The sequence below is a fragment of the Eleutherodactylus coqui genome, chromosome 5 (assembly GCF_035609145.1).
Source record: "Eleutherodactylus coqui strain aEleCoq1 chromosome 5, aEleCoq1.hap1, whole genome shotgun sequence".
NCBI lineage: Eukaryota > Metazoa > Chordata > Amphibia > Anura > Eleutherodactylidae > Eleutherodactylus > Eleutherodactylus coqui.
Window position 1 is genome coordinate 165,265,414 of NC_089841.1, and position 13,848 is coordinate 165,279,261.

The 13,848-nt window shown below is 41.2% G+C and overlaps 1 protein-coding gene across 1 annotated transcript in view; it reads right to left on the bottom strand.

The window, feature by feature from the left end:
- Positions 1 to 6,419: 6,419 nt before the first annotated feature.
- The window catches only part of RTN4R (reticulon 4 receptor), a 228,918-nt gene continuing 221,489 nt past the window's right edge, over positions 6,420 to 13,848 (bottom strand). Inside the window, exon 3 of the mRNA XM_066601942.1 lies at positions 6,420 to 8,281. Coding sequence (XP_066458039.1) covers positions 6,864 to 8,281 — 1,418 coding nt within the window. The 3' untranslated portion in view covers positions 6,420 to 6,863. The remainder of the gene's footprint in view (positions 8,282 to 13,848) is intronic.

Sequence of the window (13,848 nt, forward strand, 5' to 3'; positions counted from 1 at the left end):
TGGGTACAAAATGAGGATCTGTTAAAGCATTTATGGAATAAACTGCAGGGCCCAGTGGCTGATAAGAGAATACCGGTAGGTAAATTTTAGGATGCCATGAAAATGGTAATAAAACTGTATTGCTATATATTTTTGAGAGTCCTAGGTTGAAAATCAGATTCTACATCTATTCCTATTGTAAAATGTGCAACATTATAAATGACTAATCATAATAAAAAATGTGTTTACAGCTTTTGTATCTCTGGAATATCTGCACTGTTTTGACAGTACTTTTACTATAAAACCTTTTTATTTCCTGCTTTTTATATTTCAGGGCTGGAAAGTTTCTTTGAAAGTTTAGCAGCTTTGGCCTTGAATAAATTTGCGTATGGCAGAAATATTTCTACAGAAAACAATTTTCTATAGCTTCACCATACTGAACTGTCACATATTTCATTTGAAAGAAGAGCAGGTCTGCCTGCTTTGTAAATTCCTGGGGAAAAAGTAGAGTGATTTAAGTACATTTAATGGGTAAGTTACAACATTCCAGACCAGAAAAAGAATTATTCCGCATAACACAATGACTATTTTCAGAGCCTTTGCCAAAACCTTGTATATACTGTGAGTTCCAAAAAAAGCATGTAGAGCTAGCTCAATCATACCGGACTCAATCTTAGGAAGTGTATAGCATGGTGCAGAGGAGGAGAAATCACTTCAGCTACGAGTGGATCCACTTTCAGATGCAAAACATAAGATTAGCACCAGCACATATATGGGATATAAGAAAAACTTGACCTTAAAGGGGTTTTGTCACTAAAAAAGAAAAAATCTATACTTATCTATTCCTCCCCCATCAGTCTACTTACCAGATCTTCACCTCCCCCATCTTCTTCTGTCTCCTGCAGTCTGGGGGGTCACTTCACCTTCAGCTGCCTGATTCTTCTCCTTCCTGTGAGGTTATGTACATTTGGTTGGCAGTCTTCTGCCTGCCAACCAATGTACATTACGTCACAGCTCACAGACCAGCAGGAGGAGTGCCTATCTTCTTCAGAGATTGCTCATACGAGCTGGCTCTGAAATAGATTACAATTCCTTCCTAGGCAGTGAAGCTACAGCACAGGGATGTGACCTTCACTGACCCGGCCGGAAGGAATTTGAGGAATGCAGCCTTCATAACAAGCTGGGCCCAGCGTGCGGTGAGGTGACCCAGGACACTGCCGAAGCTCATCCAGGAGAAGATGTGCTTAGGAAACTGACAGGAAAAGAATAGGTAAGAAGATTTCTATTCTTAAATGACAAAACCCCTTTAAGGCCACTTTCACACGGGCGACTAAATTGTGCAATTTTGCCAGGATGCGATAGCGCGAGAAAATGCATGTATGTGAAGCCCATGCTTTCCAATGAGTACCTTCATGTTAGCAATGTTTTCTTTGCTGCTATCTTGTGACAAAAAAAAATCGCGGGATGCTCTATATTGCCGCTAATTACGATGTTTTTTAGCCCATGTTTCCCTGTGGATCCTTAGTTTTTGTTGTATTGCATCGCACAAATCGTGGTTTTCATGCGATGCAACTTTAACATTAAAAAGTTCTCTTCTCTTTCTTGTAAACACATCGCGGCAAAATCACTCTAGAAAATCGCGGGTGGCCACAATGTTTTTGCGAGAAAACACAGATATATCGCTCGAAAATCGTTGTCACCCATGTTGAAGAGACCTTATTATGTATTCCTTAAAAGTACCTTTACAGTAGCAGAAACGTAAAACAAGGAATGCCATTAATGCATTTCAAGCCTCATACTCTGGGCTCTTCCTTATAATGGTGCTCTCAACCTCTTGCTCTGAATTAAAAACATACGTACGTATATGGTGAAACATATGTATACTACGTATATGGTGAATAATCAATTAATCATGCATAGTAGATTCAATGGACATCATTCTAAAGTTAAATTACATTGAAGCATAGGACGGTGACTATCCACCAGCATAAAAAAGGCCTCTCTATTTCTCAATTTGGCCTTCTAATCATCACCTATGAAGTTTAACAATCCTCTCAAGACCCACAACTTGAAAGGACGTAAGGTAACCTGAATGTACAGATGAAAAATGTTGCAACACCGCAGATACCGCATACAAAAGATGGTACATGTTACCAAACCTATTGAAATCAATGGGTTCTATTTACTGTATATTGCATGTGTAGTATGCAGTGCAAATGCGTTTGTGTGAATAAGCCCTAAATGACACTTTTTGGACAATGATACCAAAGGCTTGGTTACCTAACATGAAAACCACAAGCTACCAGGGATTAATATTATTTTATTTTTGACAATTTGTGAACTAAGAACATTGAGAGATTTAATATCTTTACAAAATGAACAGGATTCCCAAGGGTTAATTGGATTTCATGACATACCGGATATTTCAGCGACAAACAGTAGTTTTTTATGCTATCTTGTCAGGAGTGGCAATTATGGATGATTTCCAACATAATGTTGAATGTGAATTGCGAGATTCGTATAATGCAAGACATAAGAATAAGCATAATTTGTCTACAAAAGAGGCGATAGCTATGCAGGAGTTAAAGGCAATATGTAATAATTTGTACTGCTGATAAGGGGGATCTATTGCGATTTTAGATCGGGACTAGAGATGAGCGAGCACCTAAATGCTCGGGTCCTCGTTACTCGAGCCAAGCTTTTTGTAATGCTCGAGAGCTCGGCTCGAGTAACGAACCCCATTGAAGTCAATGGGGGACTCAAGCATTTTTCAAGGTACCCGATGCCCTGCAGTGGTTTGCCGGCACCCCTGCATTCACATCTGCCACATGCGGCAGATGTTTCCTTTATCCCCGCTAGTAGTTAGAATTCCTTGCTGGTACATCTGCCACATCTGTGACAGATGCAGCAGAGGAATTCTTCAATTCCCTACCGCAGCTGTCACACATGACAGCTGTGGTAGAGGATTCTGCTGCCGGCACCCCATCAATGGATTTCAGGTATTTCAGAGAAATCGCATGTTTGTAGAGCCCAGGCTTTCCTATGGGTTCTTCCACACATGCAATGTTTTGTAGTGTGCGAGACAGCAAGATTACAAAATCGCATCATGCTCTATACTGCCGCAATTTGCGATTTTTTTGTAGCCCATATTGCCCTATGGAGTCTGTGATTTTCTAGCATTGCATAGCAGCCACTAGTGACACGCATGCAATACTATGCTAGAAAACTCCGCCTGCTATGGAGAACAGGGCGGGGAGCCTCTCAGAAGGGAAGGGTTATTTCCTAGCAGCCTGGGGGAAGGTTCTGATAAGCAAAGCAAGAACTGTGAGGAGTTACAGCAGCCATCTGGAGGAAATGTCAAGTAGCCAATTCGCCAACATTTCCCACACGAGTCAATGTGCCATGCTAAAAGATGCCCTCGCACTGGGAAAGATTCCACACTGACTCACCCAAAGGTAAAAGTTACACAAGTGTGTGACTTAAATGAGAAGTGCAAGTGGGCCGGATCAGACACAGTTCACTTCACACCTGCCTGATAATTAATTATCTCGTGCTATAAAATCGCACAAGACAATTGGCACCACATGCGATGCGATGTTAGAATTTTTGCAAGAAAAATCGCATCTCTGACGCAAAAAAATCGCAATCGCATAGCAGTGACAGTGATGCGATTTTCTCGTATCCAAATCGCTATCCCTGTGTGGAAGAGGCCTAATGCTGAATTGTATCTCCAGGTGTGCGATTGTCCTATGCATTCCTCCTTTTCGCCATCTTTAGCTAATTTGTATGTAGTGGTGCTGGAGGAACTTTTCATGTATTCTGATGATGCTGTTCACGTAGATTTCCTATTTATTTGGGAAGGGGAAGAGGGGGGGGGGGGGTTGCAACACAATACCTTTACACACAATATTTTAAAATTCCACCTTTTCTAAATTGTTCCACCACACAAGTAGTATATGTTATCTGTTGCTCCATACGTTGCAAGTATTATGTCAGGTCTACTATAGGACCATTGACAAAACTTATTGCGGAACAAGTTCACGATTCTCTTAACTCCAATAACCGCAGGATTTCTGTGGTATCGCAGCATTTTTTGTCTGTACATTCAGGGCTCAGTCACATGGGCGCATCCGGGCGCCGATGCGCCCGTCTTCCTGCTGGGTAAGACGGCCGCTCTGCAGGTACGGATGACTCTCAGCACCGTCGGCAGAAAGAACACATGACCGGCTCCATTGCCTGTCATGTGTTCTTTCTGCCGGCGCTGCGGAGAGTCGTCTGTACCTGCAGTGTGGCTGTCTTCTTCGTGCAGGAAGACGGGCGCATTGGCGCCCGGATGCGCCCGTGTGACTGTGCCCTCAGGTGCCCTTGCATCCTTTCAAGTTGTGGGCCATGAGAGGGTTGTTAGACCTCATAGAGGTGGTGATTGGCAGGCAACATTGAGACATAGAGAGGCTTTTTGGAATATGATGTTGGACTGTCAGAATCCTGGAGGCGTGAATCCATGATCAGAACTACTATATACTATAAGTGTATATAGAGCCCAGAGAATGAGGCTTGAAACACTTAAATAGAATTCCTTTTTTTATCCTTCAGCTCCTGTAAAGGTGCTTCTGAGGGCTCAGTCACACGGGCGCTGATCAGCCTGTGTTCTTGGATAATAAGACGGCCGCACTGCAGGTGCGGACGACTCTCCGCACCAGCCAGAAAAAAGAACATATGGCTGGCAATGGAGCCGGTCATGCGGAGATTCGTCTGCACGCGGTGCGCGTGTCTTTATAGTCTAGAAACATGGGCAGATTGGCACCTGTGTGACTGAGCCCTAAGGAATATACAATAAAGGTCAAGATTTTAGTATATCCTATATGAGTGCTGAAAGTTATCCTGGGTTTTGGAACATACTGTAAGTACATAAGGGGCCCTATTGCTAATGGAGACATTAAGACCAAGACCTTTGGATGCCTGAGTGTCCACAGCAAAGTATCAGCTTTCGGAAGCCCACATTCCAATGTTAAATTAAAAGAAAAAAAATTATTATGGTATACTTTGGAGAAATATATTTTCTCTATTTTCATAAGCTTTATGTGATGGAAAATGGGAAAAATAGTTTCTTCTTTTTAATGTTTGCTTGTACTAGTCCTAGTTGGCTTAACACAATGATGGAGAATTGCCTGACTATACAAGAGAAATGACACTGATTGTCACATGCCTTTCTTTAATATGCTGTGAAATGTTTTTTGGCTTTTGGTTATTGTAATTTGTACTTTGTACTATTTAAAAAACCTAATAAAAAGAGTTATAAAAAAAAATGACTAGCTTAACCAGATAAATGTATGCCGTAAAATAACCCCTGCAGTTTCTCATATACAGCTCTGGCTCTGCAATGTACATGAGTCCTTCAACTGCCTTGGGGCTCAGTCAGACAAGCACTTTTTTTCATGCTTTTAAGCACGGGAAACAAATTGGCAAAGCGCATGTATAAAAAGTGTGTGACCGAAGTGGCAGACATGTTTTTAAATTCGCACATAAATTCGACAGCTGCGGCAGTGGAGCGAGATGTATTCCCTATGTTTTCAATGGGGCCGGCACTGCTGTCAACAGCCCCATTGACATCCAGGTGAAACTCCTGAATGTGACAGCATCCAGGGGTTTCACATCCAAGGAATCCCCTGTTGCAGCTGTCACAGCCACAGCAGGGGATAGCGATCTACTCCCATTGCTTTCAATGGGGCAACAGTAACGCTGCCCCCTTAAAAGCAATAGGATAGCATCGTGCTCCTCTTCCCTCATCAATGAACACTGTGCTTTCACAGTGTTCAGTGATGAGGGGACTCCCTGCAGGGATGAAGGAATCCCCTGCCACAGCTGTCCTATTTTTTACAGGTGCAAATTTTATTTGCTTGTAAAAAATGGACATGTAACCGCTTTCATTGGAAAGCATTGGTTCTAACAGATGCAACTCTACATGTGTTTAAAATTCTCTTGTCTGACTGAGCCCTTCGAAAGCAATACTTCTATCCCTAGCAGTGTTTCCCAACCTCCAGTCCTCATGGCCCCCAACAGGTCATAATTGGAGCATACCCTATTGAGACAACACCTGTGACAATGTCTGAGTTACTGACAATAATTACGTCACCAGTACAATACTAAGGAAATCTTGAAAACCTGACCCGTTGGGGGTTGTGAGGACTGGAATTTGGGAAACGCTGTTCTGTAGTATGGAAGACCACTGCTACTCATCGAGACAAAAATGTTAAAGTAAAAAATAAAAGATCTGATTTGCCAATAGATCAAGGCCTTCAATGAAGCTTTAAATACAGTAAGGTGTTTGACATCAAACCATGATAAAGTGAACCAATTTAGCAAATGTATGTTTGTTACATTTTAAATAAAGTTTAGGAAACCAAAAAAGAACATGTTTATTTTACTTAATTTCAGCACAGTTAAAATAAAATGCATATCTATATGTGTATACATGAATAATGTTTAAGTAAATTGATAGTATTCTTCAACAAATACTACCCAGAAACATATAATGACAGAAATCATTACAAAGAACTAGAATAGTCATAAACAGAGCAGACAAACAGCATTTTACAGTGTACATTTTGAATCGTTATTAAGTACAACTTTAATTTACAAAGAAAGGCTAAACCTTCGTGTTTAGCAAAGTCTCAACCTTTAAAGGAACCTTCCCTTAATTCTATGAGGAAGAAAATAAAATTGTTGCGCTCTGAACTCAGAAATTCACAGCCATAAAAAAATATCCAGTCACGTTTAGTGAACCTGCTTTTGAACAATTTTTTTTCCCATATAGTTGCAACAATTTTTTAAGCTCATTCACGGTCTCTCGTTAAATCTATCTTAAAACAAAATATATTTAGCCTTTAAAAGTGCATCTGTAGCATGAAGAACTGAGTCATATAGAGGAGATTTGTGGTGATAAAATTCAGAAGCCCAGAGTTAGTTCCTGGTTGATACATTCGACACTGAGATTTTGACTTCACCTTTTTCAAGCAGGGAAGCCTCTTTTTATTTGGGACGGTGGAAGGTTCAACAGAATCAAAATCATTGTTTTGATTCAGCTTAGTTAAGGAATTATCTAATTTGCTCGAGAAAGTGGCAAAGGGGGTGTAATTGATTGGCTTATATGTTCTGTTTTTTCTGTGGTCAACATTACCAATAATTTTAGTTTTTGAGATATTTTCTTTATCCTTGATTGGGATATTTGGCAAGATTCTACTGGTATGAGAAGATGGGCCAGATTTAGTGTTTGTGCCAGGTACTAGTGATTTATCAATGGCTGGCTGGCAACAACTATCTGAAAACTCTTCAATACTCAGAGATGTCTTGGCACTGAATGGACTTGTTTTGATTGAATGGAAAGAAATATTGGCACATCCATCAAGATCATTGATTCCAAGTTTTTTCAGGTCTTTCCCGGCTAAGTTTGTTGGAAGGTAGCATTCTAACTCTGATGATGAGCCTTTAAAGGATTTCAACCAGCTCCAGAGGGACTTGGCCCTGCAATCACAAATCCACTGGTTTGCATTTAAGCGTAGGTACTGCAGAGATACAAGAGGTGATAATACTTCTCCTTTGAGCACGGCCAAGAAGTTGCTAAACAAATACAGGGTTGTCACTTTCTTTAGATCATGGAAAGTTCTGTGATGAATCATATCCAACCTGTTTTGATGCACCAGTAGTCTATCTAAGTTAATGAGGCCACTAAATACATTTTCAGATAAGCTATTCAATTTGTTGCCATGAAGAAACAAGTAGGTGAGGTTCCCCAGGTCTACAAAGGTATCATCATGCAAGAAATGTAGGTTGTTGTCATGAAGGTAAAGGTACTGCAATGAGTATAGGCCTTGGAAGATCCCAGGGGGCAAATCTTGCAGGCCACAGCGATTAAGATGTAAAGTATGTAGATGGACAAGACCACGAAATGTGGGTGCTGTAATTGTTTTGAGATTGTAATTGTCACTCATGTCTAGTTCTTCCAATTTTGTTAATCCATAGAAGGCTCCAGACTCAATATGACTTATGTTGTTTGAATGGATCCATAGGATAGTGAGGTTCTGGCAGGAGGTGAAGCTAGTGGCCTTTACTAAAGTTATTTTGTTATTATGCAGAAAAATGCGCTGAGTCTGTATGGGAATGTAGGGTGGGACTACAGTCAGTCTTTGCTGCTGACAGCTGAATGTGATTTTCGGTTCATTATAGCATAGACAGACTTCTGGACAGCACTGCACTTTCAATTTGTAGATGATGCAGCAGGTAACGAGTAACAGCAGCTTAGCACCTGCAGAAAAAAGAAAAGCAAGAATCATTATCTGGAGTTCAGGTTGCTGGGCTCGCAGAGTGTTTTCTACATAGTCTTATCCACTTCTCAGCTGAGAACAGGACTAGCTATATACAGTTTGCAGCCTGCAAGTGTAAACAAGACTAACAGCAAATGAATATCTTGAAAATGGTCAATTGAAACACAAAATATATAAGAAAGTTGTAGAACTTTTTTTTAATTTAGGCTGCCTGCATATGGCCGGATCAGAACACGCATGCGGGATCCCGCAACAGAGTTCGACCTGGTGCCTGGCTGGTGATCCTTGCGTACTTGTCCGGCGTCTTCTTTCTTGTGCTGTGGATGTGCCGGCCGGCACGCCGACGCACATGCGCAGCACAGTTGACACCGCACCATCGCTAGGCAGTGACGCAGATCCTGCCACCATTCTGTAATGATGATTGCAGAATGGCTGCAGGATGAACCGCTTCCATTGACTTCAATGGAAGCTGTCCATTTGGAGCTTGCCCAAAATTGCAGCATGCTGCGATTTCTTCTCTGCGAGCGGGAAATTGCAATCGATTTCCGGTCATGGACATTAAATCGCGTACTGCCATAGCACGCTATGGGCTGGATTTGTGGAATCCAGAGGCGGACGCCCACTTCGGATTTTGCAATGCAAATCCACCTGTGTGCAGGCGGCCTTATACGGTGAGCAAGGGTATTTTACCACTTACGGCGGCGTCACGTTTGTACACGTTTTTGCGCATGCTATAGAACCCATTGATTTCGATAGGTTCGTCTTGATGAGTGCATTTCATGCGTGCGTAAAAAAATAGTTCCTGCTCTGTTTTCCTGCATTCTGCACAGCAAAACTGCCAGAGAAGTCTATGGCAGGTGTGAAATTACACAAGGGGAAGGGTGTGACACTGTGCAAAATGCAGGAAAAGAAGGATAGGGCATAAATTTACAATTGCTGAAGTCCTGACTGCTAGCACTCCCCGAAATCCTGATAGAGGTCCATCCAAATTCCCAAAGAGAATGGACTGGTGCTGTGTGTGCATCAGCACTGCTCTATTTACTTCTATGCGATGAAAGGAGATTGATGAGTGCATCGATCTTCATGAAGCCCATAGAAATGAATGGAGTGGTGGTTGAGCATGCATTCCTTAGCTCCATTCACTTTGGGCATTCAGGTGTGTTGGTCATGGGGAGTCTCAGCAGTTGTATTCCCGGCGATCATACATTTATTCCCTATACTATGGATAGGAGATAAATGTCTTTAATGTGAAAACCCTTTTAAGTTATAATTACATAAATGGCAAACAAAATAAATAGGTTAGCTCCAATACAGGAGGATCCATATTTATTGGCAAGTATAGTATCCTCAGCTTGCCTGGCAAGTAGTATACAGGCAAGAGTTATATGTATGTAGTGCCATAGCTGAATGGAGTGCAGAAATTGCCCATTTCCACTTCCATATAAAAGAACAGCAGTGCTTTAAAAGACATTACAGATAGACAAGAGCATTTATATCACAACTCTACATTGTAGTACCTGCAACAGTATACCATATTAGATGTTACAGAGTGTGAACTGAATTTAAATTATGACATGTGGAGGTGATGGTGGTTCTTGTGCCCCCAGGTATAGATCTTGCTCTGGACTCAGGGGTTTTAAAGGGTTATTCTTAAAACTGACTTTTGCAACCTATTTATAGGATAAATGATAAAAGTCTAATTGTGGGAGTCTCACTGCTGAGACCCCCACAATCCTGAGAACGGGGGTGGTGAGTCCCCCTGTCTACCTCAGTGCAGGATCACTGCATCCCTGCAGTGAGGAGGACATTGAATGGCGTGGCAGTTGAACTTACACATTGCCATTCCGTTCATCTTCAATTGGAGTATGTATACTTGGCTATTCCCTTTAGTCCCAGTGAAATGAATGGAGTGGCTGTATGGATGCTCAACTGTAGCTCCATTCAAGCTCCACGTCACTGTGGGGGGAACAGTGATCCCATATTGTGAAAGACGTGCGACCCCCATTCTCAGGATTGATGGGAGTCTCAGTATTGGGTGGGTGATAAAAAATAATCTTGGGAATAACCCTTTAAGCTACTCCTTTTGGAGTATGTAAAATTGAGACAAATCTTCTCCAAGAAAAACCATATGTGGTGCAGAAGTCTGACATATAGACTCCCTGTAGTTTACAGAAGCATCACTGGTAGGCCGGCTGCACGCGACCGGGTCGGATTCCGCATGTGGGAGCCCGCAGTGGAATCCGACCCTGCGCTCAGCCGGCATCCCTATGTACCTGTCTTTTATTCTTCTTTTCTCTACTGCGGATGGTCTGCACGGTGAGCCATCAGACATGCGCAGTACAGATTTTGTTTTTAAACCCCTGCTTTTCCCGCATCATCTCCTAGCAATGACACGGAATCCGTGACATTGCGGAAGGGCCGTTGGTCAGACAGCTTCCACTGACTTCAATGGAAGTCGTCCACGTGGAATCTGTGAAAAAATAGAACATGCTACGGTTTTTCCTCTGTGAGCAGAAAATTGCAATTGATTTCCACTCATGTGCAGAGAAAAGCGCTTTTCAATAGCATATTATGGGCGGCATTTGCTGCGGAATCTGGAGGCGGACGCCAGCTCCTGATTCCGCAATGCAAATATGCCCGTGTGCAGCCGGCCTTAAGTAGTAAAACATAATAGCTTACCATTGCATTCAGTAATAGCAGATCTAATACAAGCATTTAGAAAGCAATTAGACATACATCTAGCAGTATTGAGAGTTATTATTGATACATTTTATGGAATTAACTTTTAAAATAAATTGTCAGACTGCCCTTGTGGTGTCAGAAGGAAGTCTTTAATGTTTCCCCGTCTGATATAAAGAACCTTATGAGCAGCCAAATCTAGTTCACATAACCATTTCAGAAGCCACGTGGAGATACATTTTTAATGGACGCTAATGTACATATCTGGTGCCAAAACAGCTTTTTACATGCTAAAGTAACCAGAATATTAAACAGCTCATTCTTTATCAACTATACAGTATAATAAGCTCTGTGTGAAAAGAAAAATAAAAGAGGAGAAATAGGACAAAAAACAGCAAACAGCATTGGCATGAAATATACGGTACACTGAAAAATGCAATTTAAAGTTGCTCAATTGAAACTCTACTATATATCTTGGTTAGTGATGACAAAACAGTTCACCAAAAACAATCCTATTATGTACAGCAGATCACAATGCATTGTGATTTATAATGTGCACTTGCTATGGAATATGGTATGTTCATGATCAAGTGTCAGTAAATACTGCAGCAGACTGCGGCTTCAGTGTTTCTGTATGCAATGGTAACATCGTTCAGGAATATCCTAGTATATGTTATTCTGAGTAAAAGTGAAATCTGCCGCAACTTTATTTTCCCAATTATATCTTTACCGTCCCGAGAGTATCAGCTCACATCCTGTGTTACAATCTTTGTACTGACCTACATTTTCATTGGGTTCCTTTTCTTCCTCCTGCAGGTCTAAACCTTCTGAAACTAACAAGAAATTATCTTTGCAGGTTCAGCAGGGTCTCTCCACATTAGGAGGCAATCGATCACTGCAGCAGAAATAATACATCTTTTTTTCTTAGAACATGTTTATTTTCCACTCATCTCTCTAAGGTACAAATCAAAAAAATGTGATGAATAACCTAACTGATTTTTATTATGGTGTAGGCCTGGACAAAAGACTGCTTGAAATGTGTGAAAGGAGCAAGAGTTGTAAATTGTTACTTTTCCTTTTCATTATACATTTACCTGTCATGTATTTTTGAGAAATTAAATGCATAAAGATATGAAGATTAGGTTAAAAATACTGTACATGAGTAACACTGCTCATGGGAATTAGTAGAACCACCCAGCAGTTTGGGCTACACTACACCGAACTATTACTGGGATTTGAAGCATAGCAAGATTTTAATTAAGAGGCAATAAAAGTGAGATGCAACAATAGAATGTGTTACAAGAAATGATGTATGTTAACTAGTTCTTTGGACTTGAAGGACCACTCTAGCAAAGACACATTTTTGCATCCCTGCCACCACAACTGATTGTCTGTCACACTTTCGATATACACTATGTATATTGCAATCACTTACATGCAGTGCAGACTCCTGTCTGATGTTTATCAGACATCATCTTGATGCTGAGATTTCTCCCTGCTTTCCCTTTCACTGTTCTGTCCTATCAATCCCATGATGTATCAGCGAAGCATCACATAACTGGCTAGAGCTAGTACCATCTCTGCTTGCTGGGAGGACACTGTAATTACCATTAACTTCTATATTCATCTATGAGCTATAGACCAGGAGTATACAGTCAGGGGGGTGAGCTGTGATCTCCTTTATTAGAACTATGTGACAGGAGCCTGTAATAATCAGCAGTAACTGTGATAAGAGTTTGTGTCCCCTTCTAAATAGCTTGTGTGGTAGGGTACATCACATGGAAATTATGCTGCCTCCAAAAAACTGACTTTTTGAGAGGTATATAAAGCCAAGTAAATCTCAGGTAGTCAGAATGAGAAGGAGGTCGGAAAGGAATACCTATATAAGGTAATAATAGCTGGCTTTACATTCTGTTGAGCTAGTTACATACTTTATGAAAAAATCATTGGATTGGCTTTTTAAAGTATAGCACCAATTATGAGATAGGAGACATCTCCCAGCAGAAGTTTGATAGTAATGGCAGGAGATGCAGCAGAAAGAACCAGCAGTCTGGTTATCTATGTAACCATGTAATGCTGGAAGCTTAACCTGCAAAGTTTCTCTGATGGCTTCTTGTATTATATGGTTGCCTATGCAGATCTGATACCTGCTGATATAAACATCCATTTCTCCTATAGAGAGCAAACACTAAAGGGACCTTAGGTTATAATTGCATGCTTTTAGTTTCAAAGCTTCCCATACTGTTAGTTACTGGTATCCTGCATTTCTAGTTAAACTTTATATCTATGAAGGATAGTTGAACTCAGTATCATAAAAAAACATTAGTCCAGCCACTATAAAGATAAGAAATGACTTATTACAAAATCTTGGTTATATTCAGCTAAAACAAATACAAAATTGCAGACATTCCCTTTAAAAGATAAAGCATACCTACATTTTTCATAATTAGCTGACATCTGTGCATGAGGATTAGCAGTATTTCTTGCCATTATATGACTTGCATAAGAAATTTTTCACCAGTTTTGTATTGAGGTTAAATATCACATAGTTCTGGTGATGACCTTCTGTAAAATGCAACCTGAATACACAGATGGCCATCAACTGCCATCTCGACAAATAGAATCATGCCAAGTGAGAGGCGACTAGCTATCTAGTTATAGATTTAAACAATCTGGAAATCGTTAATTAATAGAGATGAGCGAATGTACTCGTAACGAGTACTTACGCACCCGAGTACCGCCATTTTCGAGTACTTCAGTACTCGGGCGTAAAGATTCGGGGGGCGCCGGGGGGCGGGGAGAGGCGCGGCGGTGCGGGGGGGAGCAGCGGGGAACAGGGGGGAGCCCTCTCTCTCTCCCTCTCTCCCCC